The 21,997-nt window shown below is 31.5% G+C and overlaps 1 protein-coding gene across 1 annotated transcript in view; it reads left to right on the top strand.

Moving 5' to 3' along the window:
• The window catches only part of LOC107456775 (vitellogenin-6), a 35,872-nt gene extending 14,293 nt beyond the window's left edge, over window positions 1-21,579 (top strand). The window contains exons 8-28 of the mRNA XM_016074721.4: window positions 302-411; window positions 1,271-1,523; window positions 3,320-3,506; window positions 4,177-4,437; window positions 5,798-6,028; window positions 6,416-6,633; window positions 6,721-6,812; window positions 7,101-7,225; window positions 8,171-8,290; window positions 9,081-9,204; window positions 10,274-10,496; window positions 13,096-13,378; window positions 13,492-13,701; window positions 14,610-14,942; window positions 15,018-15,161; window positions 15,680-15,868; window positions 16,665-16,956; window positions 17,927-18,078; window positions 20,124-20,363; window positions 20,523-20,769; window positions 21,252-21,579. Coding sequence (XP_015930207.2) covers window positions 302-411; window positions 1,271-1,523; window positions 3,320-3,506; window positions 4,177-4,437; window positions 5,798-6,028; window positions 6,416-6,633; window positions 6,721-6,812; window positions 7,101-7,225; window positions 8,171-8,290; window positions 9,081-9,204; window positions 10,274-10,496; window positions 13,096-13,378; window positions 13,492-13,701; window positions 14,610-14,942; window positions 15,018-15,161; window positions 15,680-15,868; window positions 16,665-16,956; window positions 17,927-18,078; window positions 20,124-20,363; window positions 20,523-20,769; window positions 21,252-21,505 — 4,288 coding nt within the window. The 3' untranslated portion in view covers window positions 21,506-21,579. The remainder of the gene's footprint in view (window positions 1-301; window positions 412-1,270; window positions 1,524-3,319; window positions 3,507-4,176; window positions 4,438-5,797; window positions 6,029-6,415; window positions 6,634-6,720; window positions 6,813-7,100; window positions 7,226-8,170; window positions 8,291-9,080; window positions 9,205-10,273; window positions 10,497-13,095; window positions 13,379-13,491; window positions 13,702-14,609; window positions 14,943-15,017; window positions 15,162-15,679; window positions 15,869-16,664; window positions 16,957-17,926; window positions 18,079-20,123; window positions 20,364-20,522; window positions 20,770-21,251) is intronic.
• The last annotated feature ends 418 nt before the right edge of the window (window positions 21,580-21,997 follow it).

The following is a 21,997-nucleotide window of genomic DNA, read 5'->3' as shown; positions in this document are numbered from 1 at the left end:
TTTATTGGAATCATTGTTGAATTCATTAAAAAAAATCTCTCTTTTTTTACAGGCAGCTATTATGTTGTTCCCCCTTTAACTTGATATCAATGAAACAATTGTTTTTCTCTCCGTTATTCATTTTTACAGTGTCCGTTATTCATTTTTTTAATTTAACATTTTTTTTCCTTACATTACTCTTCTTTATTTTTACTTATTTGTAAACCATTTACTTCATTGCATGCCATTTATTACTTGCTCATTGCATTGTCTTTAATGCATGTTAAGTGTCTTTTACAAAAGTCTCCTTTATTTGTTACAGGTCTACTCTCGAGTACGAGATAGCAAATGATGGTGAAAAATTTGATTACAATAAAGAGCAGTTAGTTAAAACAGACCTCGATGATCTTACACAAGAAGTTCAAGAATCAGGTGACTAAGAACAGCTAATTCCATTAAGATTTTTAAAAAAAATGTATATTTTTTCTTTCGTCTGCAATTAAGACAACTCATCAGAGTTTTTCGACAGGAGAATTAAAACTTTCTCTGCTTGAATATTTTAAACTCTAAGCAAAACTTCAATTTTAATCTATATATACGATGTAATTTAAAGAATTGCTAAGACTTTAAAACAAGTAATTTTTAAACATGTAAAAAATTACCATTTTTTTAAAGCTACAGTTTTAGCAAGATTTTTCATATTTGAATGAATTTTTCAAAAACTCTTCGCTAAGGAAAATGAAAACTTTCCTGCTTGTCACTTTATACTCTAAGAAAAACTTTAATTTTAAATTAAATATACTAGTGTAAGGAATTGTTTGGATACTAAAACAAACAATTTTTAAACATTAATAAAGATATTGCTTTATTGTTTAAAAAATTCGCAAACTTTTCCGTATTAGAAAATTAGATTACGGTAATTGCGAAAAATTAATTTACGATATTTTCATAAACAAAATAAATGAATGGATTGATCTTAGCAGATATGAATAACAGTAAATATATCAAAACTGTCAATTTATGAGAATTTAACAAGTATTGAGATAGCCAATTATATATATATTCAAGAAAATGCTTTATTTTATAACTATAAAAGTGCTCTCGAACAACAAAACTTTTTTGCAACCAGTGAGCCAATTTTTTTTCTTAAACAATTAAATTTAAGTTTTGAAAAATATAATTTTAAGCTTGATTATAATATTTTAAAAGCTTTTCAACTTGTTTATTGGTATATAAGCCTCGTCTCGATTTATGATAAATTTATGCAAAATTTGTAAATTTCTGTTTTCAGAGTGGGAAGATCTCTGCCAGTACCCACAAACGCGAGAAATAATTAACGATGCCAAGAGACTACTGAGAGAAACTGCTGACGTCATCTTAGCTGATGAAAACCAGAGTGAAAAATCAAAAGAAGTTGGAAGAAATGTAGTTACTATTCAAAAAATAATGCAGAGATTCAAGATTGGCGATTTCAGAACACTCAGAGATTTCATTAAGAGTTATCACCAACTGGAAACAGCAACCGAACAAGAAAAAATCGTAAGGTAAGGAAATAATTTTTTAAGCATATACATTACTTAAAAATTAAAAAAATAATATATAATACTTTAAATTTCAAAATTATTTTATAAATTTGTAGGGTTTCGATTAAAATATAAAAGCAGGTAATTCTAAACACTGTAAAAAAATAGACACAATTCATGAAAACTTCCTTGTTACTGACGTAACCATTTCTTCGAAAATGCTCCGCTTGAGCTTTTTTTATTTTATTTTATAACCGTCGTTGAACAGCCGACCCAATTTTTGAGTTTGCGACTACTAAAGGTCTGGTTTCTTAAGACAAGCGCCATATCTGAGCGTCAGCGGGACGTCAACAAAATACTGGTTTGTTAGCTCAAGGGCTGGTTTCTTAGAACTTGCGCCTTATCTGGGCGTCAGCGGAAAGTTGACGTAGAGCTGACGCCAAAAAAATACTTTTTTGTCAGCTCAGCGTGAGCAGTCGGTTCAACGCAGACATTATCTCTCATTGCGCGTGCGTTAATAACGTAAACAAATATTTATTTTGAATTTGTATTGATTTTGTTATTGTCGACTAGTGTTTTAGAGAACAAATAATGGCTTTGTCCAAGAAAAAACACATTATAGCTGAGTTAAATGAAGAGTGCTATGTTTAATGAAGAAGCTATGTTTAATGTCAAAATCAAAATCTTGGCTGATTTCAATGTACTGTTGGATGTTGTCCGCCATTGCTTCTGTGGTAAACGTCACGTTGTAATCCAACTGCAGTTGAGTTGGACAACAATTGTAGTTCAAGATGAGCGTTCGATGACGTATACTATCAAACTCACAAATGGACCAATCAGAGGTTAGCGCTGATTTCCAGCTGACGGCGTCCTGTCCTAAGAAACCAGGCCTTAAGGTACAACTCCGTAGCCTTGTAATTTTGAGCCCAATCCAGAAGACAAGGGAGCTCCTGGATCAAGTATTGGGAGACATTTTGCCTTCGTGGAGGACTTTTTGATTGAACTAACCCGTATTTGCGTTACATGGAGGGGAAAACCACGAGAACCTCCCACGGTTAACCTGACGGCAAAGGGACACTAACCCATGATCCGTCTACCACTGAGGATATTTCACGTCAACACTGTGGTTGGTGCAAGCCGGATGCGGATTTGTATCAACCGGCCATTGCTAGGATTCTAACCCGGTTCACTTCAATGAAAGTTGAACGCTCTATCTTCTGAGCCATCACGGCTCCAGCTTGAACTTTTGTCAAATTAAGGGGATTGTTCTCCCCACTTGCTTCAAAAGACGAATTTTAATAAATTAACATAATTGGATCCAATATTTGATAAGGCAAAACAATATAAAGAAAGAATAAGAATTCTGTCATTTTCAGTAATTAAAACAGAAAAAACCTGATTGACGATGCATCGAAATGACACGTGAGTGAGTTAATCAAATTGTTCGTCAAATCTTTGACGAAGTTTCGTCAAAGATTTGAGAGAATAAAAAAATTTAAGCTTTTGTAATAAAATGATTGATAAAAACAACGGAATTTAGCTACAGAATCGCTAAATCATCAAAAACGAGAATTTCATTTCTGCGCATGAAAAAGTGCGGGTACTGAGTGCGAAAAACCTCTTTTTTGGTATGAGGATACCAAATAGGAATTAAAAGTAATGGAAATTTTCATCAACAAATAAGAATTTATTCTTTTTTAGGTCACTTCATTTCACAATATCTTTGCATTTTTCCTTAATGATTGTTTTATTTTTAATTGTTTCTTTTTTTGACAGATTGACGAGTATATTAGATTAACTTATTAATAATGTTGCAGGCAACTCTGGTTGGATATCTTGCCAACTGTTGGAACTGACGATTCCGTTACCTTTATCGTGACACACATCAATGAAAACATCGACATCGATGTGAGAGAAATCTCATTCTGGGAATCAAAATCCGTTTTGGAAGCTCTGCCACAAAACATTCACCATCCCACTGCAAAGACGATAACAGAGCTCTCAGTGAGTATTAATTTTTGCAAAGGAAAAAAAAAAAGATTTTCTTCCATTAATTCAAATCTGTTATTGAACTTAATTATATATTTAAAAAAAAGTTTCAAATTGCATTTAATGCTGATTTTGATCTTTAAGGAATAGTCTATAATGGCTTAATAATTGTTGTTTAACTAAATATTCCACCGTTTTTTTTTCTCAAATAAAACGCATTTTTCAAAATTCTTCAATTCCAATATCAATTTTTTTTTTATTCACTCAGAAAATAAGTTTAAATTAAATCATAAACATGAGATAATTTAAATGTTTTATTTTATTTTAAATTTGGATATGTAATTTTTTTGTTTGTTTTAATATGATGAAAAAAAATGAAATTATGAAAGCCGTAAAGGTTTATTAAAAGTTCTTTTTAAGGATCAAGTGATTTTCATAAAAACTTTATCAAAGTGCATTAAAAAATTGTCAGTCACGGGCTATATGAATTGTACACTATCTATTAACTCAACTGAAGTCTTAAAGAGGTAATGCACATATTAGAAAGAGTTTAAAAAAATAAGCTTTAAGTGAATTACTTTTTTCCCCCAAAAGAATTTATTTTCCACTTCGTTCAAACTATTGTATTCAGAACGAAAAGTCCATCAAAAGTGAATATTCTAATGAAATGATTTCGTTTTTCCAGAAACTCCTCAGTGCTAAAATCCCAGAGACAACTGGATACACTTTGTTCTATTCCGCTGCTCACATGGCTGTGGCTCGAGTCATTCGCAGAATGTGCGCATACCCCCTTCCAGAACAAGATGAACAAAACCTTCAATCTAGTCAACAGAGTTACAGTTTGAGGAACATGTGGCAATCCCAATCGGAACCATTGAAAGAAGGCAGTGACAAGTTCCACATGTATCTGCAATGTCCAGAGAGAGTTGCCAACCAATTCATCGATGTAAGAAAAAGAACCACACAATTTTTACAAAAACTCATAGATACGTCAAATATCATTGGCTAAAACTCATAAATACATTATATTTTCTAAACAAAATTTAAATACCTAACATTTTACTGACAAAATGACAGAGATCATAAGGCTTGATTAACATTTGGTAACGTGGGTATAAATAGTGAACCAATTTTCGGTGGTTTCACAATAGGATACCCGCAAGTGACGTCATCGTAGGTATAATGGGACATTTGTCAATTCAAAAGCCAATCAGGTTTAGCACACACGCGTAGAGTCCCTTCCAGGTATCCAATTAAAACAGTTTAAATCACATAGTTAGGCATAATCACTTCTCTTCTTCTCGAGTTGCAAATATCCAAATTTACGAGAAATCTTTTAAATCTTGAAAACGCTATATCAAATTTAAAACACTATAAATCAGTTGCATCACTTATTTTATCAAACGAAAAATGCAAATAATTAATTTTAAATTACTAAATAACTAAACACTATATCAAATTTAAAACGCTATGAATCAGTTGCATCACTTATTTTATCAAACGAAAAATGCAAATAATTAATTTTCAATCACTAAATAACTAAACACTATATCAAATTTAAAACACTATAAATCAGTTGCAGCTCTTATTTTATCAAACGAAAAATGTGCGAAAAATTAATTTTCAATCACTAAATAATCAATGTAATGTTAAATACACAGCATTTTTTTTGAAAATTAGAAAATTTCTGGGTTAAATATGATACAATTTTAAATTGAATATTTTTTTCTATTACATTATTTTTATCTAAATACGTTTTTCGAAAAAAAGTTATTAAAAAAAATTACTTCAATTGTAGTATTTTGTTTCTAAGCATAATATACTCTATGTTGAAGAGTTTCTTCTATACTTTTTAATTCTTTTTTCGTGAAAAACTGATTGTTTCACATAGCTAGTTGACAAATTCTGAGTCAAACATAATAAAATTTTAACTTGAAGATTTCCTTTTCTACCTTTAAAAATTCAAATTTTCTTAAAAGAGAAACTGAAATCTCCCATTTAACTAGCAGCATGAGAAGACTTTGAATTGAAGATTTTATATTATAATCCATCAGTAAGCTTTAATTAATGCTTTCTATAAGAACTGTTGATATTCTGGTTTTTTATCTGGCAGGCATTTTCTAATTTATATACAATGCATTTTTTAATTATAGATATTTTGGCCTATATTTGGTCCGATATTTTCCGAAAAAAGTAATATCTCCTTTCTAGTAGACATTAACTAAGTTTAAAGTAAAATGCAAGTTTTAGGTGAATATTCTTTTATATTTTCGTAAATAATTAATAAGTAAATTTTTTTTCTCCAGAGGGTAACTGATTCTCTTCTCAAAACTCAAAACAAGGCCAAGAGGGTAATTTACATCGAAACTCTGTCCCTCACAGGACTGCCTAAAGTGTTGCCCACTCTGAGAAAGTACGTCCACGGTAACCCTAAAGACAGGAGTATCTTCCCTGGACTCACCATCAGCTACGTCGACTACATCAAGACATCGACCATCTTCGCACTCCACAACCTTGCTGGTAGATCTCCAAGACAAGTAAGAATCGTTTATCTAAATCGGAGACTAAAATTGGGATATGATTAGCTTTAGGGAAGCTAAATTTATTTGGAGCTTGTAAACTAAACCGAGTTATAAGTGGGTTAAGTGTAACTATGTCAAATTTGATTACATTTAGTTCAGTTACCAGTAAAACTGAATCAAACCATGGTTATCTTGAAGGCAATATGAATCTAATTTTTAATAAATCTACAACTGTTGTTACATAATTTGATATAACAATGTTGGGTTAATTGAATCAATTCACACACCTGGATCAATTGGATGTACCAAATCCCTACGAATCCTTACGGGGAAGTGCTACATTTCTAATTTGTTTACACTAATGGAATACATAAATAATTGAAATATGTTCATTTTTGGCAGGTTCAAGACATGTTAGTTCCAGTGTTCTTCAATGTGACATTACCTCCTAAAGTCAGAAATTCCGCCTTCAGTGTTTTAGTGAAATCTCAGCCAACTTTGGCTCTTTTGGAACAGATTGCTGCTCTAAGCTGGAGAGAACCAAGTGAGGAAGTAGCCAGCTACGTTACTTCCACTTTCGAGTCTTTCGGAAACAGTTCTCAACCATGCTACCAGAGTCTGTAAGTATTTTAAAACACTAAAGTTAAAGACTACGAAACAAAAAATTAAAAAAAAAGTTTTTAAAACTAATTTCTCTTTTATATCAGTTCTCAACGCCTCAGAAAGGTTTATCCTCAACTGAAGAGGCATGATGGTGGAATATTCAATGCCAAAAACATTCTTTTGGACGTGTTTGACGGTGAGAATGCTTTTATAAATAAAATTACTATGTGTTACAATTTATAAATGTCAGTACAGTTTCAAATTTTAAACTTTTAATCTAATTCATGCTACTTTTACAGTTTTTAGTAAACAATTTAAATTTCGTTATATGCTTGTAAGAACATGATACTTTTATATACAACCAATGCTATTAGTTTAGGCCTTTTGAACAATAATTACTTTTTAAAAAGTTAATAACTTTTGATACACCATATGATACTTTCAGTTAGTGGTACTAATTCCTTTCTATTTTTCACATTGACAGAGTTGACCGGTTATGGAATTGAGAAGCGTTACAACTACATTCCAAGCAACGAATCTTTTATTCCAAGTATTTTCTACAGTTCTGTTGGATATAATGTTGGCAACCTTAAGGACTATGCTTGTCAAGTAAGAATACAAAATTTTTCTATTATTTTGAAAGGCATGTCAATGCATTAATTTTTTGCCTAACCCGAATTTCATGTTCTTTTTTTATCAAAATAAAATGAAAATAAATATTTAAAGCATTTTACATTCTTTTAAATTCAAAATGATTTTTTATATTTTTTTCTGAATTTTTAAAAGAGTGCAGAGGAAATCAATAGAGATTTTCAAAAGGCGATATATTGTTTTAAATGTAGTTTCTAAGTTTGAATGACATTTTAATATCAAAAATTACAGTATGGTTATTCATATTGGGAAATTACCGGTAAACGTAACTCTATATCTGTACAAACAAACATCTTTATCTCGTAAACATTCAAAAACAATATTTATTACATAAAGATCGAAGGGAAAGAAAAATATGTGATATAACAGAAAAAATCAAAACATCAATGGTTGCTGAAAAATTTTTTCATAAAAAAAATAGCTTAAAATTTTAAGACGAGAAACTTTATTTATGGAACTCTTTCCTTGCTTTTCAGCATAATTCTTACATGTTTTCTGCATGTTAACAATTAATATCTTAATTGTTACATTATTCAAATAAATAAATAAATAAAATGAAATAAGTGAACAAAATAAAAAAATAAACATTATTATTGAAGAAATTAGTTAAAGCTTTCTCCTGTTATCATTATATTTATAGATACTTTATTCTTTTTCTCTATATATTCGTATTAGGATATTAAAAATATTGATAAATTTAAATATTGCTCTTTTGCTTTATTAACAATCAGAATTTAATTACCATGACTATAAACAATGCTTCTTTATGGTGTGAATATATAACAAGTTACACATTTTATTGCCTTAGATTATTAATGATTCTATACTATAGAAATGGTTCTTTTATTATGATTTCTTCGTTTTCTATTTATTAAAGCGTGGTTTAATGTAAATTTTTTTCAGGTTGCAAGTAATGTTCAAGGAATAACCTTCGGTCAAATCTACGAAGAAGTCCTTAAACGTGTCAGTTTGTCAAGCCCCGCTGATATCCCAAAGAAGTTCGAAACAACTCTCTTCAAAGACGTAAGGAAAATTCCATATTGAATGAACCTTCTACATGAGTATAAATTATCTCAGAATGTATAATAGCTGTACCATTACAGCCACCTTTAATATATATTTTTAGAACCAAAAAAATCTTGAAGATAACTTACGTTTAGGAATCACAAATTAGTATTAGAGTGAAGAAAAAAAATATTTTTCCAGAAACTGAATAGTTATTACTGAGAATAAAAGTTAAAGATGGATTCTATTAAAAGTAATTATTATGGTCATTAAAATTTTTGTAACATTTGCGATGTTCAAAAATATTCGAAACATGCTTTTATTAATTCCCTGATCCATACAAACGCCTGAGGTTTTTCAAACACAATGAGTCCAATTTTATAAGTTTCTGAAGTATGTCATAAGCATTAAAAATATATTTCAAGTGTAATGGATGCTATGATGTAGAAGAAATTTTAGTGCTATAAACTTATGAAGCAATTTATAGATAAGATTGAACTAACTTTCCTTTCACCTTATAAATTGAAGAAATAATGGATTTATTTTTTACTTGTTCTTCTCAAACGAGTTAGATGCACTTCACATTGATTCACAACATCACGTGACTTCATACCATCGTAATTCATACTTCGGCCACCAGAAGTTATCCTTAGTCTTCGAACAACCACACTGCATGAGAGATTTGATTGAGTTATATACAGTTTATTGTATTCAGAGAAATAATTTTGTAGTTCAATTATATTTTATAATTATATAATTATTTTGATCTGAACTTTTTTAAAACTGTTTTCTTCTTCTTTATTTTTAGGTAACTCTTGTATCACGTGACCCTGAACCTTGGAAAGCCATTTTCTTCCATAAGATTTTCTACTCCACTTCCTATTACTACTTGGACGCTAATGATTTCACCACACAAGATCTTTACAAGATGTGTAAGTAACAGTAGATTTAGGATCGATAAACTTTACTTAACATTAAACTACCCAAAGCTTAAATTTACTCAACTGAAATACAATGATCTTGTCAAGTGATTGTATTTTTTTAATTGTAAAAGTTTTCGCAATGAAACAATATATGCAAGACGGTTTTCAGTAGGCAGAAACGTCTTTACAATTTTTTACTGATATTTTAGATCTGGAAAATTTGAAGGAAATAAAATCTCTATAATCATCGAGGAAGTCGTGAAACAATTGACCATTTTCCGTATAAATGCATAAGAATTCGATTTGTAGCTGATATTTTCCCAAGTTCGAAGAAAGGTTTATTCTAAAAAAATATGTTAATTTTGCACGATTACAGGAAGTGTCACTTTTATCACAGCCACTTTTAAAAAAAGTGTAAGAAAATATATCTATAGCAGAGTAATATTTTCAGTTTAAAGAATTATTATTATAGCGGATGACACAATTTTGTACGATTTCAATATTTCGTCACATGTAAATTTAACGGTTTCCATTGTAGTAAACAGAAGTAATATGACTTATTTGTTTATAAATTACTACATTTCGAGACAAGTTCAGTTTTTTTTATGATCTAATGTTTTCGTTCCTTATCTTTAATAAAATTAGCAACATAAAAAAATTATTTAGGAGAAAAAATGAGCTTTTTGCTTATTTCTAGTGATAATTACCGAATCTGCAATTATTTTCAGTTTTCCACTAATCATTTTTCTAAGAATTCAAACTTAAAGACAAAAAATCTTAATTACCTTTCCGAAGTTAAAGATGGTCAAATGCATTAGAAAACAAAATATTCGAAAATTCATTAGAAGCTTGGAGATTTATTCCTGCAAAAATGGAACGTGATAAACTATTTAGATTTTTATATCTGGGCGCCTTTTTGTTTACACAGAAGAGATTAAAAAAAAAATAAATTTCGAAGTTGTTGAAAAGAAAAATCTGCATGCGATGAAGAAAATTTCATTAGTTTCGGGAATTTATTTTTTGCAGTACAAATGACTTACATTTTACAACAAAATATTTTTGTTTATTTGGCGATTAGTCCTGGACTTGTTCACATACTACGTCAAGGAGCAAGGATCAGAAGTCAGCGGACATTTTGTCAAACTCTACATTCCAACTTCATTCCACAGTAAGAGCATCTTCAAAGCCATTCCTTTCCCTACTCAGTTCGAAATGAAGAGCCCACTTCTCTTATCGCTAAAATTCAAGTTAACTTATCCAGCTGAGAAAACTTTGGATTACAAAATCGATGTCCAACCAAGGTGAGTTACCTCGAGTTCATCAAACGTTTTTAAAAATATTAATCTTTTGCTTACGGGGATTAGTATGATGACATTCTGGTACACTTATTGTACCAGCGGTAAGCAAAAGGTTAATTTCAACTATGACGACTAATGAATTATAGTAATATAACCATAATAAGTTTGAAAAAATACAGTACAGTAATTATTATCTTTTGAGGAATTATTAAGGCATATTGTTATTGATATTTTCATTGTATTAAGACACTTTGTTATTAGCGCTGTTTCCGAAAGAATTTGATTAAGAAAATAATTTTTACAAGACCCGAATTCACAAGTATCTATAACAACATTACAGAGAAAAATGAAAAATAAGTGATATAATAATTAAGTTAAAATTATTATTTTCAAAAAACTTATTTCAAATTTTCAAAGAAATCCTTATTTTCGCATTGAAGTATAATATCGTGTATTTAAGTTTAGGAAGTATGATTTGCAACCATATTATCGTAATTTGCAACCATATTACTATAATATGGTTGCAAATTCGACAGACATTAGACAAACTAAATTATCCAAGTGTAGATAAATATTAAGTTATAAAATAAACTGCTGTTTGTAGAAAATGCAACACCATGAAGGAATCATCAGAATCAAATGAAATTCGCAGCAAATGTCAATTATAGGATATTATGCAAATTAATAAAGTTTCAGAGCCATCGCGCGTGCGTGGCGCGCGCAGCGCCCTCTGAATTGATGCTGAAAGCGTATAAATAAAGTGCTGTAGCGGGACGTTGAAAATAGTCTATGATTATTTGTTAGTGGCAAACGTTTAGTGAGACCTGAGTATGCCTCCACGACGGAAGAATAAGAAATTCAAGCAACTTACGGAGTTTGAACGAGGGAGGATAATCGGCCTTCGAGAAGGAGGATTTTCCTATCGCGCAATAGCAGCTCGTATGCAGCGGAACAGTTCCACAGTGATGCGAGTTTGGAAGCAGTGGACCGACGAGCACCGAACAACTCGAAAAACAGGCACTGGACGACAGAAGGTGACGTCAGAGCGCGATGATCGACACCTGCTCCGCATGGCGGTGAATGATCGCACAGCTTCCTCCAGGCAGCTGGCAGCACATTGGTCTACTGCTACAGGTGTACAATTGTCGGCTTCGTCAATTCGTCGTCGTCTGCTGCGCCGTGGATTGGGTGCAAGGGTGCCATTATACAGGATTCCCCTCACGGCGGATCATCGACGGCTGCGTCGGCAGTGGGCTCTTGAGCACAGAGACTGGCGAGCTGATTGGCACCAAGTTGTCTTTTCAGATGAATCACGCTTCAATTTGTGAACCCATGATGGCCGTGTTCGTGTTAGACGTTATGCCGGTCAACGCTGCCTTCCTGAGTGTATTATTGAACGACATAGTGGTCGAACACCCGGAGTTATGGTCTGGGGTGCGATTTCGTATCATGGACGATCCAATTTGATACGAATTGAGGGTAATCTCAATAGCAACAGATACGTCCGTGAAGTGCTACAGCCCGAAGTCGTTCCTTTCCTTCAAGGCATCCCTGGAGCTATCTTTCAGCAGGATAATGCACGCCCACATGTTGCGCGGACTGTTAGAGACTTCTGTTCAGCACAACGCATGCAACTTCTTCCTTGGCCTGCTTATTCGCCGGATATGTCGCCTATTGAGCACGTGTGGGATATGGTTGGTCGGCGTCTCACTCGTGATCCGCGTCCTGCAGTTTCCAAAGACGAACTTTGGTTGCGCATACAAGCGATATGGAATTCTATTCCTCAAGCAGATATTCAACATCTGTTTGACTCCATGCCACGTCGTATAGCAGCACTTATTGCAGCGCGTGGTGGCTGCACCAAATACTGATTTCGGACGCTTAATTTGTTTCTTTTGTTTTGAAAATTTCATCATTTATTTGTATCAGTACAAGTCGTTTCTGCATTAAATTTCATTTGATTCTGATGATTCTTTCATGGTGTTGCATTTTCTACAAACAGCAGTTTATATTCGAAAAAGTGAAATAAAATCCTTTATAATAATTTTTGGTGCTTGTTTCGGATGTATCTAAAAAATACATTTCTACTATTCATTTTAAAATTACATATCACTTTAGCACGTAGTTCTTGATAAGTTGTTGAAATGGTAGTTATATTTGGAACAATTAAAAAACTTTTGGTCAAAAATTTCAAGCGATTTTTATTTTTTGAATTTTTGCTAAAAGTTAAGAAATTAAGGTTGAATTAAAAGAAACTTCATTAAATAATACTTTTAAAGCAAAAATGTCTTCTGAAAAATTAAGATGAGTTTCTTATTTAAAAAAATAATTAGAAAAAGCTTTTGTAATCACATAAGAGGTTCATTCTTACAGTTATTATGTAACTTATCTCCTTTCATGAAATGAGCTTGTTTTTTTTAAAGTTTTGAAGTGAATCCAATATTTTAAATAAGGGCTGCTTCGAAGTGAGAATTTAAACTTTTAATTGAATAAAAAGAAAAATGATAGAAGTGATTTAAAATGTTAAATTATTGAATAGTTATATAAAATTTGGCTATTTCTATTTGTTTTAAATAATTTTAACACGCTTTTATTATTTTAGTGTATACCACTCACACATTTTCGTCAATGAGATTTTGAACTTGGGTGACTGCAAGAGGGTTGGAGTTTACTACGAACAGAAGACAGCTGCCTCTTACCCATTCTCAGCTGCCATCAACGTCCAAAGGGGTGGTAAACTCAGCTTTTCATACAAAGTAGCCAAACTCCCCAAGACAATTGTTTCACACAGATCTGAGGCCGGAACATACTCCGGAAAAGAATACTTGACACCTCTACCAACTCAGGAGAGGAGAACCATCAAGACACAACCCACTCAATTTAAGGTAAATTTTTATTAGCGTTTATATCCAAATGGTAGAGCTGTAATAAAATATCATAATGAATTAATTACTGAAATTACTCTCTGTCCTGGCGTTATAGTTCAATATTTTTTCAGTATCCTGTGTCTTTCGACTACCCTGGACAGCCAAAATTCACTGGAGAAATCAAAACTGAAGATCTTCCATTTTCAAACGATCCCCTTCCACAAAATTGGCAAGAAGCTGCTCTGTACGTTCACAGGCTTTACATGAATTCTGGATGGAAACGAAGATCCGTAGAGATCCAAAGAGTACCCAAAGCTATTTTCAGAGACGAAAGCGATGAAGTAAGACAGTTTTTTTTTTTAAACTAATCCCTATGATAGCTTACAGTGAAAACCTACACCCACATAATAAACTCACAAGTGAAACTAATAAGTATTTTTTAATAGTTTATTAATAAATAAATCTAGCTACAAAATATTATCAGTCTGTTACAAAAGTAGAATGCATCACCGGTGCATTTCTATGAAAAAAGCATTACAGCAAATTTCGTATTTCATTTTTTGTATTGTTGCGGTATTTTTAAAAGATGAAATTAAAACTTTCAGATATTTTTTTATTTCCAATGAGCTGCACAATCGGTCTTGCCGATTAGCAGACCTAGTGCGTTCTCCAGAGGTGGTATCCACTCTTTCAGGACCACCACAATGGGTGAGATACCGTTGGTCATGTTAATTTGGACGTCTAGTTTCTGCCACACTAGATGGCAGCACCGAGACTCTATTTGGATGCTAAAGTGCACCCGAACCCGGATCCGTTTACGAATGCATCCCAAAAATCCGGTGTCTGGGGCCGCAGACTTGGGCTCAGAAGGCCGACGACTAACCAACTGCGCCACCCAGTCACAACTTTCAGATATTGTATTATTTGTTTTAATGATAAATTTATAAATCGTTTATTTTCTTGTAAAATCTGGAAGCTTCGTTGGGTAACAACAATTTCACAGGAAGGATGTTAATTGAATGTTAAGTTTATTAAATTGCTTGAATACTTAAGCAAATCGGAAATCCATATTGTTTTTTTAAAACTTCTTTTAGTTTTGCATTTAGAGAAATATACTACTTTAAAACAATATAAGGCTATAGATACAAAGCCAAAACCATTTTGTTTTAGCTTTTTATGTATTGTAATGACTTGAACAAACCTCTTCAAAAAGTTTTTTCTTCAACAATCTAACTAATATTTGTTACAGATTGAATATGAACTTAACTATTGGAGGGATCTCAAGCACTCAAGCGAAAAAGGATCTGAAGCTAACTGGAGCGAAGGCTTGAAATTCGATGATAAACTCACCGAGACGAACACAAAAGCTTATGCCGCTGAGGGTGTGAAGATATACGAAAAAATTAACACCCTGAGCCACATCAAGGACAATTTTGAGGTTAAAGTACATCACAGAGTTGCATCAAAAGAGATCGAAACGACCGAAATCAGCTTAAAATACTATCACACTTTCGGAGGATATTTACACTTGGTGCACGTGAATGGCTCAACATTAACACCCCGACATACCAAAAGATATCCAGTAAGTTCTTTACTTTCCTGTGTGCATTGAATCTTAAAATAAATCAAAATTTAAATGTTTTTGTTCTTTATTTAGTTGGCTGCTGATTTCGCCACTGGTTACATTAACATGCCCAATGAATTTAAATACGAACAGAAGTATGAACAGCAAGGATTGGCGATTGGAGCATTTGCCTACGGTGATTCAACAGCTTTCATGCATCCAGCTATCATTTCTAAGGTATGTATTCTTAAGTTAAATTAAATTATATAAATAATATTCATTGAAATGAAAGACCGATAGTTAAAATTTCAAAATTCTCTTTAAAATATATAACTAAGAAATTTTTTAATAGTAAAATGTTTTGAATCGCTAAAGCAAAATACAACGTAAATGAAAAACAAATAAGTATACAGAAACTGTACTTTCTGTATTTTCACTTGGGCTTTATTCACTTGGTTTTGTGCTTTAGCCTACATAGCCCGAAGCATACCCCATCCTTTCTAATATATTTCAGCTCAAATAAATTTTTATGCTAAGTAGTATTTATTCATTTGACAGTTAAAATTAAGATTTTATACTAAATGTGTATTGCAGTTATGAATTTTTACTACTGAAATATCTTTTTTTTTTTATCTTTACCTAATCTTAACAAATTTGCAACATAAGTAATAACATATTCAAATTTTTATTTCAACATTGTATCTCTTACAAATAGAGTTATGTGGCGTATGCAAAATGTAAAACTCTTTTTATAGGCTGTATTTAATTACAAACCTGTGGGCGAAGTGCTACCTTTGGAGGAACGAGTGACTTTTGAACCAGATACCAGTGGAGAATGTAAAAGAGATACTCGCGGAGGAGCCGCCCATTCTCCAGCATGCATCAAGGCCATCAGAGAAAAATCTATCTACAACCACCTGAGAATGCAAACTATCTGGGGAGAGGTAGATGTTCTTTTTTATAGTTTTATCACGTTACATTAAGGGATAACTAATGAGTTTAGAATGCATGCATACAAGTTTATTACCTGTTATTTCACAGTTGATGTCATTTACACAATTTAAATTCAAATTCAAATAATTATGATTTCATATTTTAAACAATAATGGATTCCCTAAAAAGGCAAGAAATTTTAAACTGAAAAAAAAAACAGTCTCGATTTGTTACAATTGTGCATGATACAACACATCTGGTAAGCGACCTGTGATAGCACAAGCCTCGAAGAAGAATATTAGAGGCTGTATCGTTGAGCTCCATCCACAATTGTGAACGCAAATATTTCTTTGAAAAAAAATATAGAAGTTATTTGACAGACGTGTTATTTTATGCTGAATTGCACAGTTTTCCTTTATGCATAAATGGAGAATTCGTTATTATATTATAAAATTTAAAAAACAATTTATCTTTTTGATGGGAACGTTGTTGTCTTAAACTCCTAATTTTTCATTGAGATATGTCGTACCAGAAAAAAAAAACAATTGTTGAAGTTTTTTTCTTTCTCGATGCATATTAGTGCCACTGTCCATAATTGTTTCATCGGTACAACTGAATAGGTCCGTGAATCTAGGTATGATTTTTAAGAATTCTGTTGGTAATAATTATGGAAATTCGTCTCTGCATAATGGTACACGAAATAGGTATTTTATTATTGTATGCAAAAGCTATTTTTTTTACAAATTCATTACGTTTATTTTCATCTTTAAGGAATGATCTTTACTGAGATAAATTTAAAAATTTCAGGAAGTTCACGAATTAGTAAAGGATATCGGAAATTACCTTGACATGAAAATGAAGCACGATTACTTCTCCCACGTTAAAGTTGACAAGAAATCGGACGAGACAATTTCATTGCGAGTCGAAGCAACATACATTGACAAGATGACTAGCAAGCCAGTTGTTAATATTCTAGTTGATAAGCCTACAGAGATAGTCAACTACACAATGGTCCCTGCTGGAATAATGAGGCCTCTCTCCAGCATTGAAAGTGTCTATGAGACTTATGCTCATGATTACAGTAACAACACATATCCTGGTATGTAATCTACGAACTTCTTCGATTCCTGACATTATGTCAATGTAGATAAGTAAAAACACAAGTACTCTTTGAGTATTTTTTAATGGCATTGAGTCATGTATCATCAGCCCTAAACTAAAACTTATCTAACAGTAATTCTAGAAGAAAGTTTACTTTTAGTTCAATTTTAGCAAGAGCATTCATGATTTGTATGCTACGTCTGCATAATGGGTCAAAAAATAAATTATACGTTAACAATATCTGCCATTCCACAGTACTGTATTTCATTTGAAAGAAGATCTTAAAAAATTGCAAAACAATTTCCAGCTTTTATAGCAACTGTAACAATCTTGTATCACACTTCTCATCTCCCCCCAATTTATTCTTATGGCATAATTTTGAGTTCCCTAAAACTATAATCACTCAAGTAGAAAAAGCAATCAAAATGACGGTTCTTCAGAACATATAGAGCAGCATTTTAGTTGAAAAATTAGACTTTTTACAGTTTCATAAACTGAAAAATTGAATATTATCGCTTTATACACCCAAACTACTATTAATTACAATTATTGAAAAAGATTAGATTGATCCAAAAACAGATATCGTTCGAGGTACTGGTTTATTGCAACAGCATGAACAGAACACTGAACCAATTAGTTTGTAGAAAAGTGGGATAAATTTCTCGGTTAAAGCGATTACCCATACTCAAAAACTATGTTACTTTATAAAGAGCTGCCAAAGAACAAGCAGGACTTCAGAATTCAGATGAACGGAACAGTTATAAAAATCTTTACAATTTTTGAGTTTTAATGATATTAAGAACTTTTTTTCATTGCCAGACAAGTGTTTGTAGAAAGTTATAAACATGTATTAAAAAGATAAGCATTAGAATCTTGAAACAATTCCCACAAATGATCTAATTTTTTGTGATTTTTCCTGCCTGATTTAAAAATTTTTCTTAAGTTTATAATGGAACTTTTCATTGCAGCTTCTTGTTCATTGACTGGCAATTATGTTAAGACATACGACATGAAAGTTTACGAAATGGCCAAGCATGACTGCCCCTACGTCTTGACAACCCACTGCACTGAACACAAGAAGTTCGCTGTTATAGTCAAACGCAGTCGTTCTTCAGTTCCCGTAAGTCATTTATGAATAAAAGCAATACTAAGTTAAGGTATCCGTACACGTTAAAAAAGTGAATTTTAGCCTAAAATGACAATTTTTTTTAATTTTATATTACGAATCTCCGTTTATTCTAGTTTTCAAAACAGTTTAAATTTTAACTGTGCGTCAATTAGAACAAAAGTTATGATTAAAAGAATATTAGTCGATGACTAAAAAATGAAGCCGGAAATAGCATTCCGAAACCGGAAGTGGGACAAAAACAGTTATATTTATCTTTATTTTGGGATAATTATCTTTCTTTGTCTTAAATAATTATTATTTTAATGTTGCTAGAAATGAACCTCTCAATTTATCATTTATATTAGTAGCTTTAATGGCATTATTTGGAAATTTGTCCCTAAGGAGGTGTTCGTTGAATTGCAAACATTACAATTTGGTGTGTATTTGGCTGTTATTCAGTGAGGTTTTCTGGGTTTAAAGGTTTTCTGGGACTGAAAAGCATATTCGACATAGTTGGAGTCAGCCGTGGCAATAAAACTTTAAAAGGTTTTACAGAACTTGATTTTGAGCGTGTGTATGAGTCTCAACGCCATTCATTAACTAATGTAAAAATTGTCAGAAAAAAATAGGGTTGCAAAAAAACAAAAAATTTGTAAAATTGAGAAAAAGGAAGGTATCACATACAAATCGGGAGAATTTTAGAAGTATTGAAGCATTTTTAAAATAGAAATGATATAATTTATACTTTAAATGCCTTTTTCTCAGAATGTACTTTCACGCAAAAATAGTAACTTTCAAAATTCATTATTAAAAAAGTTGTTGATATATTTCAATAAAAATTTATATGTGTATTATGTATAATGTTTTCTAGTGCTTGTGCTACAATTGATTAAAAATACTTAATAGTTTTTTATTGGTCTAAAATGTGAAATACGACGTAAAAAATTTGACAAAAATCTCATAAAAAGTTTTCAATTCTCTATAAAAAATTTAATTTTCCAAATATTTTTATGATTGTAGTCAAATCACTAGACAAAATTCAGCTCTTTATTTTGATAATAACACTTTTTTGATACAATAATTTTGGTGAAGTATATCCTTTCACAAGTTTTATGAAAAAAACATCATTTTTTTCTTGTTATTTAGCTTTTAAAAACAAAATATAATATAAATGTCTAATTTCTCTTATTAAGGGGTCACAGTACCTTTGCAACAATTTTTTAAAATAAAGGTATAATCATTCATTTTGAGGATGCTTTACATGCTCTTTTAAGTTATAATCAATAATTTATCTTCAAAAAATGATTAAACTGTTTAATTTTTTGTAAATTTTAAAAAAAGTTGAAAAAATTTTAAATTTTTAAATCCCTAAGGCTTTTTTATTTTAACATATTTTCAAAAAAAGTTTTTTTCATAGTGCTTGCAATATTTATCTTAACAATTTTGTGCATTCATTTGTTGATAGATCAATTAGAATATTTTTTATAGATTATTTTGTAAAAAAGTAGAAAAAAAAAGAGTAAAAATTCCTGTTAGGTACATATAACAAGCCGTAAAAATTGTAATACCTCATAAAATACTTATTCCATGCACAGTTTAAATAAGTGTATTATACTCAAGATAAAAAAGTTTACTTCAAAGCTTTATCTTAAATAGAAAAAATTCCTTAGGGATTTAATTAAGATTAAGACACAAAATTATCATCTATGCGAAAAAGCACTTTAAAGTCAGACTGCCGGGCAAGTTTCTGTATTAGAACAATTTAAAATCATTCATAACTTTTCTAAAAATGTAGATAGGGAGATGAATTTTTTTCTGTACATTTGAAATACTTTGAAGTTTTATTATAAGCAATAAAAAAAAATTTGGTATTTTTGTCATTTTTTGGGTACTGTGACCCCTTAAATATTAGTTTTTACATATAATAAATATAAAAACATAATTAAAGTGTTCTGAAACTTAATATTTTTTAAAAAATCCTCCGAACGTGTTCGGATACCTTAAGTTAATGTTTTTTATTTACTTCTGCGACTAAAACTCATTTTTTGGATTTATAGGAACTCCAAGTTCACCTTGGGGAGGATAAAATCATTTTGAATCCAGGATCTGGATCTTCCTATCCAGTGAAATTCAACTCCCAACAACACTCCCTCAGCACCCTGCAACACGTAATGTTGAATGAATCCGCCTTGATTTCAGCTCAAGTGTTCCTGACAACCGACGGCAGTTACGTTCAGATCCACGCTGTGAAAGCCGGTGTTAAAGTTTTGTACGACGGACAATACGTCAAAGTACAAGTAAGTACAAAAAACTGAATAAAGTTACAGCAATGTAAAAATAGCACAAATATGGACAAAACGTCTGTTACAATAACATAAAGCGAGTTCTTCAGAGTCAAAATTCTATTGCAGAAACACACTAATCCACTGATTTCGATTTTTTTGTTTGCTTTATAGGTAAATCCCAGATATAAGGGAGAACTATGTGGACTCTGCAGTGAATACAATGGGGAAATCTCCAGGGAATACAGAGGTCCAGACAGATGCTTGTATTTGGACGGAGAAGGTTTTTCAATATCATCCATTGTTGGCCGATGTGGAGGAAAATCAACCAGAGTACCCCGATTGTGTGACAATGAAGAGATCCAAGTCCACTGGGCCAGAGGACACGGTGATTCTGAAGAGGACAGCAGGGAAGGATACGGTAAGAAGCATTACTTAACAGCAATATTTTAACACTTTTACAATTGATCCAATAACGTAAAATAAGTGTTAATTATTACTTCTTTGGAAGTAAATGTACGGGACGAGGTAACAAATACAGACATATACGACAATCAGAGTTCATAGTAAAAAAAAGTGTAGTCAAATAAGTCATATCGAATGCATACTAAACTAAGTTGATATTTTTTATTTCGATACTCAGTCGTAGGTAAGACTAGTTAAAAAAAACAATTCTTAACATATTATGTTCATTTAATAGTTATATTTGAGAAGTGAAAAGGTCAAGATTTTATAAAGGGTTGATTTGAAGTTTTTATTAAAAGATGTAAAAATAAAAAAAAACTATTTTAATCACGACGAATGAAAATTAAAAAAGGAAGTTTTGCCCCCATTGTGATAAGTGGGAAATTATGTTAAAAACAAAGCATACATTTAATTTAAAACTTTTCTTTTGAATTTCAGAACCAACTTCTAAAAGGAACATAGTTACTTCACAGGGTAGCAAAATCTGCTTTTCCACAAAACCAGTCCCAGTATGTGAAAACAGTGCCCAACCCACCATGACTGAATCACGCCAAGTAGACTTCCATTGCCTGCCAAAACGAAACCTCCACGCCAGGAAGATGGTGACCGAATCCAAGAGGAGAATTCTGGGAGAACTCGAAACTAAGACCGTCGATTACTCTGATAGCATTGAAGTTGCCAAGATGTGTTAAGAATCTGAGCACCTCATGAACTTTTATTAAATCAGTTATTTACTTTCAGATCTAAAATATGTACAATTTTTTTTTACAAAAATGTGTATAAAAGATGATCAATAAACATCATATTAAAAAAAGCTTTTAATTTATTTATTTAATGTATCCATTTCTCTTTTAATGCAACAATCATGAAATTATTTTTCTGAGCTCTAGAAAAAATATTTATGCCTTCTGTTCGCTTGGGTACAATGCGAAAAAAAAAATCATCACCCTGAGTAACTTTTGTTCTAATGATAGGATTTTCATGATATAAGAGTGCCACAATTCATGGTTTCAGGAGTCAACTTTAAATGTGCTACTTAATTAGAACTAATTGTTAATTAGACTATAAAATCGGTCCCAAAAACGTACTTTCTCTGAATAAACATATTTTATTCTATATTTAGAATTTTCACTTATGAAATATCTGCAATCTGAAAATCCCTTTGTCCTTATAGTTTATACAGG

The sequence above is a fragment of the Parasteatoda tepidariorum genome, chromosome 1 (assembly GCF_982258835.1).
Source record: "Parasteatoda tepidariorum strain Cologne lab strain chromosome 1, Ptep-v5.0, whole genome shotgun sequence".
NCBI lineage: Eukaryota > Metazoa > Arthropoda > Arachnida > Araneae > Theridiidae > Parasteatoda > Parasteatoda tepidariorum.
This window is presented reverse-complemented; position numbering and strand designations above follow the sequence as displayed.